Raw genomic sequence first — 13,098 nt, 5'->3', positions numbered from 1 at the left:
AGCACAAGCTCATTTGCATTTAAAGCTACACACACCAAATCAGCGCATTTTTTCTCCCACCCAAAAATAGGCAGTTAAAAAATGGAATAATTCATCGCTGAAACTTCAGACACATTCTGGGGACACCTGAGACTTATTATACATCTTGTAAAAAGGAGCATAATAGGTCACCTTTAATGTTAACTGCACTAAATTCTTCAGCAGTTTTGACTGATCAAAAGCACAGTTTGAATACAGTCAGTCATCGCTCTGTGCTTCTGAAGGTGATCCAGAAGTTTTTCTCCATCTCTGAAAGTCAAGCGTACATTCATCTCACTCTCCACCTGCTGATTTAATGATGAAACCACTGAGCCGTTTCATTGCCGCCTCGCGAGTGTGTTATAATGTCGAGTCTCTGCCTCACAGCACTCATCTTCTTTTTGCATTGCAAACATGGCCGTCATCTCTTTGTGGCCTTTTACTTTGCAAGCATCTTCTGCCACTAGAGAGTAAATAGATGGGCTTTGCAGAGTTGAGGATAGCTCTAGCTCAAATTGATTTGCTTGCTCAAACAATTTGTTCTTGCTTTGCACTGGCTAAATGACTTCACAGCCATTGATCCATTGACATGACACATCGTCCTGTATTTACCATTTTTTGTCTTCTCGCTTTGGCTCATTGGTTACCTTCGTTTTATAAAGACCATGAAAAGTCAACTTAAAGGATCTTTTTGTATTAATTTATTTAATTTTTTAAAACGAAATAAGCCATAAATGACGCAAAAACGTAAAATTCTTTTTTTGATGATTAATTTGAAGCTTTTAATGATCTTTTAATTATTTTGTGGGACATTTTTATGTCATTTATTTCCGGAATAAGCATGTCAGAAACTTGGATAATGCATAGTACTTAATCCCTGTTGTACTAAAAGTTTAATTGGAAGGAATAATTCAAGTCTAGATAAATTTTAATGATCCTGAGACCCAGCAAATTTTGTCCTCTGTAGAGGGCATTCAGTTTTACATGTCACTATTTTACATCCTGAACTTTACTAAATAAAATAAAATAAAATAAAATAAAATAAAATAAAATGAAGTAAAAAAAAAAAAAAAAAAAAAGTTTTTGACATAAAAGAAAAACTTCTGCACTTCACAATCTCTTAAAGCAAACATACCTGCTGTCTCTTTACATTTCACATTCTTCTAGCCCTTTGGCTGTTAGAAGCTTAACCGACTGAAAAATATATATTCAGCTGGGGCACAACACCATTAGGCGAGTATTTTCACTCAGGAGACAAAAGCTTTTTACAGATATACTACAAGTGGAGAGTAGAAAGTGTCCACATCAGGCAGTCCACATCTGTAGCTGTCATTACTGTTAGTGCTATTGGCAGAACAAGAACAGCAGTAAACAATAACAGCACTCCAGTGTGCATCATGGATGAATCTGGCCATATGCTCACAAACACAAGCTAATCTGTGGGGTTTGGGTTGTGTGTGTGTGTGTGATATGAATATATCTTTGGCTGGGGAAAAGTCTGTCTCTTTTAAACTGAACCGGTTCATTGGAGATTCATACATGTAATATGGGTAGTACAGCGCCAGCACCTGGTCAGCAGGTGGGGCTAGTACACTGTTTGGGCTGACTATTGACCATGCTGTCGGTCAACCACTTCCAGCAATAATGACTACTTCATAAATATTACAAACAGCTGTAATTAACCACTGATGATGTGTAAAGCCAAAATGGAGCTATTAAATGTAAGACAATGTTGATTGGATTGAAATTAAAAGTTGGAATTAAATACAAAAATTGAGCCAGACCTGAATGTGAGCTTACTAAAACAATGCCTAAAAAAGCTATTCGGCTAATGGTTAACATCAATGAAAACGTACAAATGTACTATGTTGTAAACATCATGCAGGTTTCAGAATTTAAGGCATGTGTGAAAAAAAGTCGCAAAAATGGCATTAATAGGTTTGCATATTTAGCCAAAATTAGGGGCAAGCAAGGTTGGGACTAAATAATTGTTTGTAGTTATTGATAAACTAGATTATGTTAAATTATGCTGTGTTATTTTAATTGTTGGATACAATCAAGGTCAAAATCTCTGAGGTGGGACAGGTCAAAATCACCATTTTAAGGGGAAATACTGATATTTGCTGTTTTCAAAAACATACTTTCATAAGTTAATTTTATGTTATACAATAGTTTATCTAACATATCTAACAGTTGTAACAAAAACAAACAAACAAAAAAAACATGGGATTTGTGCGTCTAATGCTAAAAAAGGTAATGGGACACAAAATTACAAACAAACAAACCTACAACAACAAGAACAACAACAAAAAACACAAGAACTGAAAACGAAAACAAAACAAAAAACAACACAAAACAAAACAAAAAAACAAGAAACAAAAACAAAATAATAAAAAAACAAAACGCAAAACAAAAAAACAAAACACAAGAAACGAAAAACAAAAAACAAAAACATAAAACAGCCCTTTTGTAAAAGTAGACCTTTTAACTAACTAAATTACGTCTGTTTTTGGTAAGCCATTTTTTGGTAGTTTTCTTATCACTTGTTTTTCATTGTTACATTGTTGCAAAGATAATGCACCAACATCTTGCACATGAAATCCAAACTAGTTTTTCAAAAATTAATGCATCTGCAAGGACTCACCCATGAAGTTCAGGTATCCCTCCCCTCCCAGGCCATGGGTAAGCAGTCGGATCATCTTGTGGAGCTGGATGCCCCGATCAATAACGGAGTTCATTGGAATCAAAGCGCTCATGTTGGTGTACATATCCTTGTCCATCAGCCAGAAGGCCAGCGTTTTGTCTCCCACCAGGGCCTGACAGAACAGGCAGATCAACAATATGAGCACGAACACCACATTAGGTGAATTGTTTGCTGGTTGATGAATAGCTTTTGATTGCTTGCTCTTGTTATTGGGGGGAAAAATGGGGAACAACTACAATTTGTCTTGTACTAAACAAAAACGGCATATGGGACCATAAAAAACAAGACTGAATACTGGTCTGATTGCAATAATGCAGAACTACATGCTAGCATCGATGGTATAAACGTACACTAGCTTAATTCGCTTGAAATATCCGTAAACGAAAGTATGAGCAATAGTGGCGTTTGCCTTAAACACCACTAAAAAGCTTGGCATGCGAAAATTGGACATTTTTTTCACTTTTTTGGGGGGATTGGATTGGGAAACAAGATGAAATGAAGCAGAAGAAATGTTTTGGATCATCACCTACATAAGCATCACAGCTCAATACGTTGCAACCGCTAAGCCAAGGTCCCAACATCCGTTAATATTTTAAGACATCCTATGCAGTTTCGCACATCTGTGGAAACTTTTTTGCAATGCTAAACAGTCGGTCTATTGATGAAGTGTCAAAGTAAAGTTTTACTAGTTTTAGCACGTTTCAACTCAGGTTCACTCAAGTGTCTCATATTGAGTAGCTCAAATCGTTATTCCCAGACCTTGAAAACAGAACACAAAGGAAAAACAAAGAGAAGAATGGAAGACAGGAGAAAAACAACAACAATCGCTTCTAGTTGTGGCGTTAGAATGTGTACAAACAAGATGGATGTGTTAATTTCTCATTTCACCCTCGTCCCTAGAGGATAACAACCTGTTTTGACACCAATTTACATTCCCAATGACACATTGATTACATTTCCTTTAGTCCACGCTGGAGAAATGAAGGTATCCGGACGGCAGTACCTGGTCGTGGCTCTCGGCGTAAGCGATGCATTTCTCGCCGTATCGCCTGTTGGTCATCGTGTGCACAATGTTTCCCATGTTCCACTCTTCGTCCTTGAATTCTTTAATGATCTGAGAACGGAAGAGAATGAATACATAAACAAATGGAAAACAAGTGAACGAGGAGAAACAATCATCTCAGTTATTCTTTCTTGTTCTCTCGTCTATTGTTCAGTACTTCGTCGGTCTTGCTGGTCTAGCCGAAAGGCAGATTTCATGGCAGCCTGGGCGCCATTTCTACAGTATATGAATCCATCATACCGCGGTAATGCACTCTACAGTGAGATTATGAAAAAGATTAGGACAGTAATGTTCTTATTTTTATTTGAGCAATATTGATTTTTTTCTCATCTCAATTTTCTGAGGATGCACTGCCTCCCTTGCCATTTCAGAGAAAATGTCCCTTATTAACTAAAAGTAGCAATGCTGCTAATTTAACTTCACTTTTCAGTTGCCGGACAGCAGCTCAGTTGTCTTCTAAACACTGTAGCTTTTCCAGTAAATACTTTTTCCAGTGCGTAGCCGTGTAGAATGAACAAAACAATGCTAGAACAAAAGGCTAGACCTGAAATTGAAGTCACTGAAAATCTTTCCCTCAGCCATATCTCTCATTTGTGCATTTGCAATATGCGCATATTCAATTTATATCCTATATTATGTGAGTAACAGGATTGGTAGTGGCTCTTCAGAACAAACCTCATCTAAACAGCACACTTTAACTTGAATTTTATTTGCATATTTTCAGGATTAATAAATTATTAAATAATTAAAATAATAAAAGTAATAAAGAAATGTACAAAAAAAAAAAAAAATCTTAAATTTATTCCATGAATATTATTTACATATTTCAATATACTAATTCTTATAAATTAATAAAAATGATAAAAACATTTGCAAAAAATATCAATACAAATTGTCCTTAATGTATCCCCTAAATATACTAAATATGCTAATTCTTAATAAATTATTACATAATTAAAATATTTAATAGAAATTATAAATTTGCATATAACATAAATGATACATTTTTTTAAATGCATTTCTTGAATATTATTTACATATTTCAATATACTATTTTTAATAAACTATTAAATAATTCAAATTAATGATAAATAAATTAGCAAAAAAATATAAATTTACTTTAAATATATTTTACTATAGTAATTTCTTAATAAAGCATTACATAATTAATTATAAAAAAATATAATTTAATTAAAATTTGTGAAAATGTAAATATGTAAATAAATATAAGTATTATATTATATTATATTATATTATATTTATTACCAGTTCCAGTTGAGGCAAAATGAGTTTGAACCTTAACAGAATTAACTGAAATGGTAAAATTGTTAGTGATGATTTATCAAACACTACATCTGTATATAAATGTAAAGGCTGCTTTTTGAAAGACAAATGTAAACGTCATATTATATGAATTTCTTTATGAAAAGCGTATAACCTGCTAGTTACATTTTGCTTTAAGAACAAATGGTACACCTAAATTATGTATACAGTTGGATACAAAACTAACTAGTGCTTCTTAAGTACGTAATGGGACCTTACAAATGGCTGGAAACTCTACCCCAGAGTTGTATGGATCGCCATGAGGGTGAATGAAATATTGATATATTAATTTTTATATAATTAAAACCCATCTCAAAAGATCAACCATGTGATAACATTCAATCTGCACAAACCACATCTATCTATATACCATCACATGGTGAGATAACAGGAAAGCTGTATGCTAATTGAAAAAAAAAAATGCTGTGAGGATTGAGGAAGTCATTATAGTGGCATCTGTCACCTATCACATCTCTGTCACCCTATGAATGCAAAGAGTCAACATCCTCTGCTCCTAAACCTGAGACTTTTCTCACCATAATTCATCATCCAACTTTCACTCAAATGCCTTTCAACTCTTACTTTTCACCCTTAGCCCTGAGATGGTACGCACATCTCATCCTCTTACAGTGAGAAGATTTCACTGGAACAGAACAGAGATGTTCAGCTTGTGGGAAGACGGAAAAACTCAATGACAGCGTGTCCAACACAAATTTGAAAACCTGTCATGAATGCAACTGTTTATTTCGCGAAAAAGGGATGTGACTCAAACACCCACCTTTTATAGCACAAAAACAAATGTCTAACTTTGTGAAAAAAGTCTGCTTAATTGTACTGAATGTGCACTTGTAGTGTACTTCAAATCTTAAAATCAGATCAAGTGATATTATTGAAATAAAAGGCCACTTAAGTGCACTTAAAGAGTCACTGTTTGACAGTTTCATAGCACACTTAAGTACAGTGTTAAACAACGCACTTTGTAATAATGCCAAATTAAAAGTTGTACATTTTAAATCACTATGTATTAATATTTTGTAATGCTTTAAAGAATTACACTTATTTTGATGTGTTGACTAACATACATGTAAAGTTGTATTATAAATTTGACTGTTGTGTGATATTTGATATTACATGTGAAGTTATTATAATTTAAATGTACTTATTTAGAATCTCATTACAAATGTGTAATTACAAATATATTTAAATACATGACATACAAGTTTCAACAGACATTAATGTAGATTTTAGTTTGCCATAAATGCTTGTCTGTACATTCAGCAATACACTATAACCACATTTCAAAGACAATAGAAGTAAAGTTACTATAAAACGACTATATATGACTATAAAATTACATGTTAAGATGTACTTAGGTTATATAAGCTTATATAAATTTAAACAATAACACGTTTTCATTTAATTAACATGCAATTACAGTGTCTGAAAACATTACATTCAGATCACACAAGTATATTCTTTTGATATATATTATTTCTGTAATAAGCACTCTTCTTTTTTAACAAGAGTAATAATGGCAAACAATAAAGGCATCATCTGACCGAAAAAAAAAAAAAAAAAAAAATCCTTTACAGTAAAAATTGTGTTGCCTGTAGTTTTACTGACAATAACATCTCAAGTTCTACACATCAGCAACTTTCCAGCAGCAAACTAGGAAGGAGGAAAGACTTTTTTTATATTCCTCATATCACTCATGGCGATCTGTTCATGTTGTGTTTTTACCTCACGCACACACACACACACACACACACACACACACACACACACACACACAGGCCCCTATGCAGTCCACGGCGCGCTGTCTGACTGACAGCAGCGAGGGAAGCCCATGAGAGTGACAGGCAGCCATGTGCTGGGTGAGATTGGGCCTGACAGCTGACTGACACGCAGGAAAACCTTTATATTAGCCCACAGCCAAACAATCAATAGAGAGACAAAAAAGGCAGGGGTGTTGTAACTGTCACTACGGCTGCAATGAAGAGTCTGCAGAAACGAGAACTGAAAGCCATCGCTCTTCATCTTCAGCCATCTCTTTATTTATCGCTCAGGGTTTGTTCTGAGAGGAAAATGTCTGTTAGGGAAACCTTTGAATCCCACCATGTGACACCTTCAAAATGTCTTATATTTAAACAAGGCAGTTGCAGGTTGTTGTATAACCGTGTTTATGTTGATTGCAGGTTACAGGAAAAGCATGGATAATGGCCAAACAGAAGCACACAATTGGATAAACAATGTATATGACAAACGGTAAGATTTCTTTGATGTATAATGTGTCAATATTAATTAAGATAAATCTATCTTTTTTGTAGTAAAAGTAATTAATCTCAAAAATCGGTCTCTCTCTCTCTCTCTCTCTCTATATATATATACAGTATCTCACAGAAGTGAGTACACCCCTCACATTTTTGTAAATATTTTATTATATCTTTTCATGTGACAACACTGAAAAAAAATGACACTTTGCTACAATGTAAAGTAGTGAGCGTACACCTTGTATAACAGTGTAAATTTGCTGTCCCCTCAAAATAACTCAACACACAGCCATTAATGTCTAAACCGCTGGCCACAAAAGTGAGTACACTCCTAAGTGAAAATGTCCAAATTGGGCCCAATTAGCCATTTTCTCTCCCCGGTGTCATGTGACTGGTTAGTGTTACAAGGTCTCGGGTGTGAATGGGGAGCAGGTGTGTTAAATTTGGTGTTATTGCTCTCACTCTCTCATATTGGTCACTGGAAGTTCAACATGGCACCTCATGGCAAAGCACTCTCTGAGGATCTGAAAAAAAAGAATTGTTGCTCTACATAAAGATGGTGTAGGCTATAAGAAGATTGCCAAGACCCTGAAACTGAGCTGCAGCATGGTGGCCAAGAGCATACAGCGGTTTAACAGGACAGGTTCCACTCAGAACAGGCCTCGCCATGGTCGACCAAAGAAGTTGAGTGCACGTGCTCAGAGTCATATCCAGAGGTTGAGTTTGGGAAACAGACGTATGAGTGGTGCCAGCATTGCTGCAGAGGTTGAAGGGGTGGGGGGTCAGCCTGTCAGTGCCCAGACCATATGCCGCACACTGCATCAAATTGGTCTGCATGGCTGTCGTCCCAGAAGGAAGCCTCTTCTAAAGATGATGCACAAGAAAGCCCGCAAACAGATTGCTGAAGACAAGCAGACTAAGGACATGGATTACTGGAACCATGTCCTGTGGTCTGATGAGACCAAGATAAACTTATTTGGTTCAGATGGTGTCAAGCGTGTGTGGCGGCAACCAGGTGAGGAGTACAAAGACAAGTGTGTCTTGCCTACAGTCAAGCATGGTGGTGGGAGTGTCATGGTCTGGGGTTGCATGAGTGCTGCCGGCAATGGGGAGCTACAGTTCATTGAGGGAACCATGGATGCCAACATGTACTGTGACATACTGAAGCAGAGCATGATCCCCTCCCTTCGGAGACTGGGCCACAGGGCAGTATTCCAACATGATAACGACCACTGTCATGGCCAAGCATGTCTCCAGACCTAAACCCTATTGAGCATCTGTGGGGCATCCTCAAATGGAAGGTGGAGGAGCGCAAGGTCTCTAACATCCACCAGCTCCGTGATGTTGTCATGGAGGAGTGGAAGAGGACTCCAGTGGCAACCTTTGAAGCTCTGGTGAACTCCATGCCCAAGAGGGTTAAGGCAGTGCTGGAAAATAATGGTGGCCACACAAAATATTGACACTTTGGACCCAATTTGGACATTTTCACTTAGGAGTGTACTCACTTTTGTGGCCAGCGGTTTAGATATTAATGGCTGTGTGTTGAGTTATTTTGAGGGGACAGCAAATTTACACTGTTATACAAGTTGTACACTCACTACTTTACATTCGGTGAAGGAATTACTTTACATTGACACTTTTTATGTAGCAAAGTGTCATTTCCTCAGTGTTGTCACATGAAAAGGTATTATAAAATATTTACAAAAATGTGAGGGGTGTACTCACTTCTGTGAGATACTGTAATATATATATATATATATATATATACTCCATAAAGTATGTTCACATTTTGTGGTACTAACAAAGATAATTCAAAGACACAACATGATGGCAGACTAGTAAAGCACTGAACAGACAGAATTATTAAGACATGTTCCAGTTGTAAACTTTGGTTTCTAATCTTATATGCTACTTTTGAAATATTTTGATGACTGTTCCTCTTGATCTTCGATTCTTGGAGGCTCTGGGTCATGTAAATCATAATCATTATCATAAGTATATTGTTCTGTTTTATTTCTTATAAATGGAGTTTATGAACTTATTAGAGTGCACTTCAAAAAAAAAAAAAAGCTTATCTTATGCGTCACACATATACAATGTGAGTGTTCCGTCTTATTTCCCTACAATTACACCCACACCTCCCTTGTACAGAACAATTATACTGACTTTGTATAACCAGTATTATGGAAAAACTTCCAGTACGTGCTCTTGCTTTCAGTCTGTGAAACTTTTTAATTGTTTTATGTCTTCTAATTGTTCATGCCATGACAGTCTTGTTTTAAGCGTGGTTTGGTGAGGTGAGGGTCATGACAACCACTGACATTTAATTCAGATTTGACCATTAACCAGCTTGTTTTTTTAAATGAGTTGATGCTAACATTGATACATATTGTCCCTTTGATGTTGAATATACAGTACTACATACAGTACATAATGTATCATATGTAATGTAAAGAGAAAAAAAATAAAAAGGTGGTATTTTAAGCTTTGGGGCCCTATGATACACCTGGTGCAATGTGGCACAATGTGGCGCATTTTCATGTCCTGTGCCACGTTGTTTAAATAGCAAATGCATTTGTGTCCATTTGTTCGTCCATGTGTGTGCCGGTCTGAAAATGAGGTGTGTTTAGGTGCATTGTTGGCGTGTTGCTATTTTGAGTCAACTGAAATGGACTGCTCCATTGATCAACTGAAACCTGGTCTAAAGTCAATGGCCCAATATTTGTTTTGTTATTTAAAGAGTGCGTTAGTAATATGCGCCTATAGGCGAGTGCACAGTACGCATACACTCTGCTTATTACACACACAGGGATGCGCAGCAGCACACAAACATGCCAAATATTAAAAATATAAGGATTACAATGTAAAAGACTATTATTGTGTGCTAAAAAGTATTGTGTGCTTTAACCTCGCACACGATCAGATCCGTTTCCTCGCTAGAGAAGCGTTCAGTTTTTCCGCTTGCAAATTCTGCCATGTAAATAGCGAATCCGCCATGGCGCGAGCACAACTGGCTTTTAAAGGGAATGGGAGATGAGACTCCAAAACACACCCATTACTCATTAAGAGACTAGGTACAACCCTTTTAGACCATTTTTCCCATCGTTAAACTTGCAAAAGTGGATTTGGACACGCCCTAAGTGCACTTGCGCCGTGCGCTTTAGACTATGCACTTAGATTGTTAAAATAGTCAGGGAGCATGATTAATTATATGCATGTACGTATATATCAGCATCTCAATACTTTGAAAGCATAGACCTCCCTAAAAATATCGTCTGCTTTAGACGCTTAAGTCAATGGAGTGCCATTAACCAAATGAGAGAGGACGAGTCCCAAAATGGAGCACACTGAGAAATACAACCCCTAATGATTGTGAGGAGCAGAGGGCCAAATGGGAAACAGTTCTCCTCTGTTTAATCTCCTGGCATTACATACCACACAGCTTCCCCACAATTATCATCTGACAGTTTAATTTCTGTCTGATTCTAGATTCTATCAGTCTCGCCTTTGAGTGAGAACTCTCTCATGACCCCGTCTTATTGACACAGAGAGGGAAAGAAATGATTTGATGTAATGCACAATTGCATAGCAACATAAAAACCCACTCACTACTGTGAACATGTAAGTCTTGGCATTGTGAGGGATGCAAATCTGGGTCGCATCTGCATAAAGGCATCTGAATGACTTCTGTGATGGTTTTTCACAACCACAAAGAATTTTATTAAAGCTAGGGTAGGCAATTTCGAACAGACAAACAAATGCTTTGAAAGCATAAGATCCCACCCTCCCTTCAGCACAATTTCCAAAGCCACGCCTTCAAAACACAGTCTCTCTTGATGCTTTGCAGACTCTGCTCTGGCTGTGTCAAATTACCTCACGTCTCAAAGCACATAACATTACAATTACAATGAATGTAAACAACTTAAAGAGCTCTGACTTGTACCACCTGACTGGTGCAGATTCAATTTGGCATTGATAGTGTTGACATAGAAACACGTAAATCCAAGTTTAAGGACGTGAACAGCTCCAGGTAGAACGTCACCGGTTGCCATCTCTTAGTTGTATTAATTTCAACATGGTTTGAACGCAGCATAAGCTCGTTGTTTTGGTTCAGGAGGAACTGTAAAAGGCGGCTGCTTTTTGTTTGTGGTGCTCTGTGACTGTCTGTCTACAACTCCGCATAGACCTACACGCATTAAATTTTTGCCGGGTCGTCCTTACAAATTCAAGTCTGAGTCTTCATTCTTTGGAAAACAGAAAACAGCGTCTCCTCGACATGTCGATAACATAAACCAAACTCTTCCAGGCCTCAGCTACAACTACAGTGTTTGAGGGCGGGTCAAAGTTGAAGTTTGCGGGCAGCCAATGTAAACCATATGCTGGCATTATGCAAATGTGTTACAAATCATGTAGTTTCGTGAAGGAAGCAAGACTGGAATTACTGATGACTCGTTTCAGGCAGTTCAGAATCGGTTCTTCCTTTTGGGAGAGAATAACTCTATCTATCGTGCACTTTGATCTTTAAAACTTGCAAACAGCTATATACACACTACATGAAAGGTAATTTCCAAAAAAGCATAATAGGGGCACTTTAAATCAACATTATGCTAGAAATGCTTGTGATTGAGCTTAAAGTGAACTGAACCTATAATAGTCCTGTAAGAATTCCTTTATTTTTTATTTTTTTTTCAAGGAACAAAAAAAATCATATGAATTTGGAATGTTATTAAGGTGAGTAAATATTGACAAATAAAGAAGAATTGTAATTTTGGGGTCAGCTATCTCTTTAATGGACTTGTATATCAGACCAAACAGCTTGAAATGAAGAGCACCAAAAACAGAGGTGACTTCAGACCAATCCTAAGTTAATTTGTATGTTTAGCTGGGAAACAGAGCCGAGTTTCATTCTCCGGCTGTTCTTGTCCTTGTGAGACGCCAGCATTCTTCACTCCCTCTAATTGTTTCCATTACATTTCAATTTGTTGGACTCGGACAGAAGGGCACTGGCCAAATTAGAGGGCTTTTGTTATGCTATCCATTGGAAGCGACAGCGTTTTGGAGTGGTAATCAGATCAAATCAGGCAAACTTGTGCTGCAAGCCTTATCTGCTTCTCTTATTAGGACATCTTAATTTCTCAGAGGCTCTAGGATGTAGTCGGGTAGCCATTACGGGCTCAGAGGTCGGATTAATCAGACAGGTTGGGCGACATTAAAAGCAGGGCTAGGATGTGTGTGTCTATGAGAGTGTTTCTGCAATGCTGCCCCAGTGGAACACCAACTATCAGTTCTTACTCTTTTAAGGTGATCTCACAAAACCTGTCATAAAGGAGCCCAGGTTATATTTCACCGCAAACTCAAAAGAAAAAAAATAGCATACTATGCATAATGAAAAAGAAGCATATTTCTACAACCATTAGGAGTTGCATTGATGCACTATTTTTATGAGAATTAAAGGGATAGTTCACCAAAAAATGAAAAGCCATCCTAAGTGTATATGACCATCATCTTTCAGACGAACACAATCGGAGTTATATTAAAAATATCCTGGCTCTTCCAAGCTTTATAATGGTAGTGAATGGGGCTTACAATTTTGAAGTCCAAAAAAGTGCATCCATCCAATATAGAAAATATCCACACAGCTCCATGATGGGGTTAATTAAAGGCCTTCTGAAGCGAAGAGATGGGATTTTATAAGAAAAATATTCATATTTAAAACGTTA

The 13,098-nt window shown here is 36.9% G+C and overlaps 1 protein-coding gene and 1 long non-coding RNA gene across 3 annotated transcripts in view; one reads left to right on the top strand and one right to left on the bottom strand.

Moving 5' to 3' along the window:
* The window catches only part of gbe1b (glucan (1,4-alpha-), branching enzyme 1b), a 148,687-nt gene that overhangs the window by 56,217 nt on the left and 79,372 nt on the right, over nt 1–13,098 (bottom strand). For both annotated transcript variants that reach the window (XM_051863507.1, XM_051863506.1), the window contains exons 11-12: nt 3,726–3,836; nt 2,663–2,834 (exon numbers count right to left, since the gene is read on the bottom strand). In XM_051863507.1, coding sequence (XP_051719467.1) covers nt 2,663–2,834; nt 3,726–3,836 — 283 coding nt within the window. The remainder of the gene's footprint in view (nt 1–2,662; nt 2,835–3,725; nt 3,837–13,098) is intronic.
* The window catches only part of LOC127496005 (uncharacterized), an 84,476-nt gene that overhangs the window by 7,469 nt on the left and 63,909 nt on the right, over nt 1–13,098 (top strand). Inside the window, exon 2 of the long non-coding RNA XR_007925228.1 lies at nt 7,304–7,373. This is a non-coding gene — a long non-coding RNA (uncharacterized LOC127496005). The remainder of the gene's footprint in view (nt 1–7,303; nt 7,374–13,098) is intronic.

Source organism: Ctenopharyngodon idella, chromosome 15 (genome assembly GCF_019924925.1).
Source record: "Ctenopharyngodon idella isolate HZGC_01 chromosome 15, HZGC01, whole genome shotgun sequence".
Lineage (NCBI taxonomy): Eukaryota > Metazoa > Chordata > Actinopteri > Cypriniformes > Xenocyprididae > Ctenopharyngodon > Ctenopharyngodon idella.
This window is presented reverse-complemented; position numbering and strand designations above follow the sequence as displayed.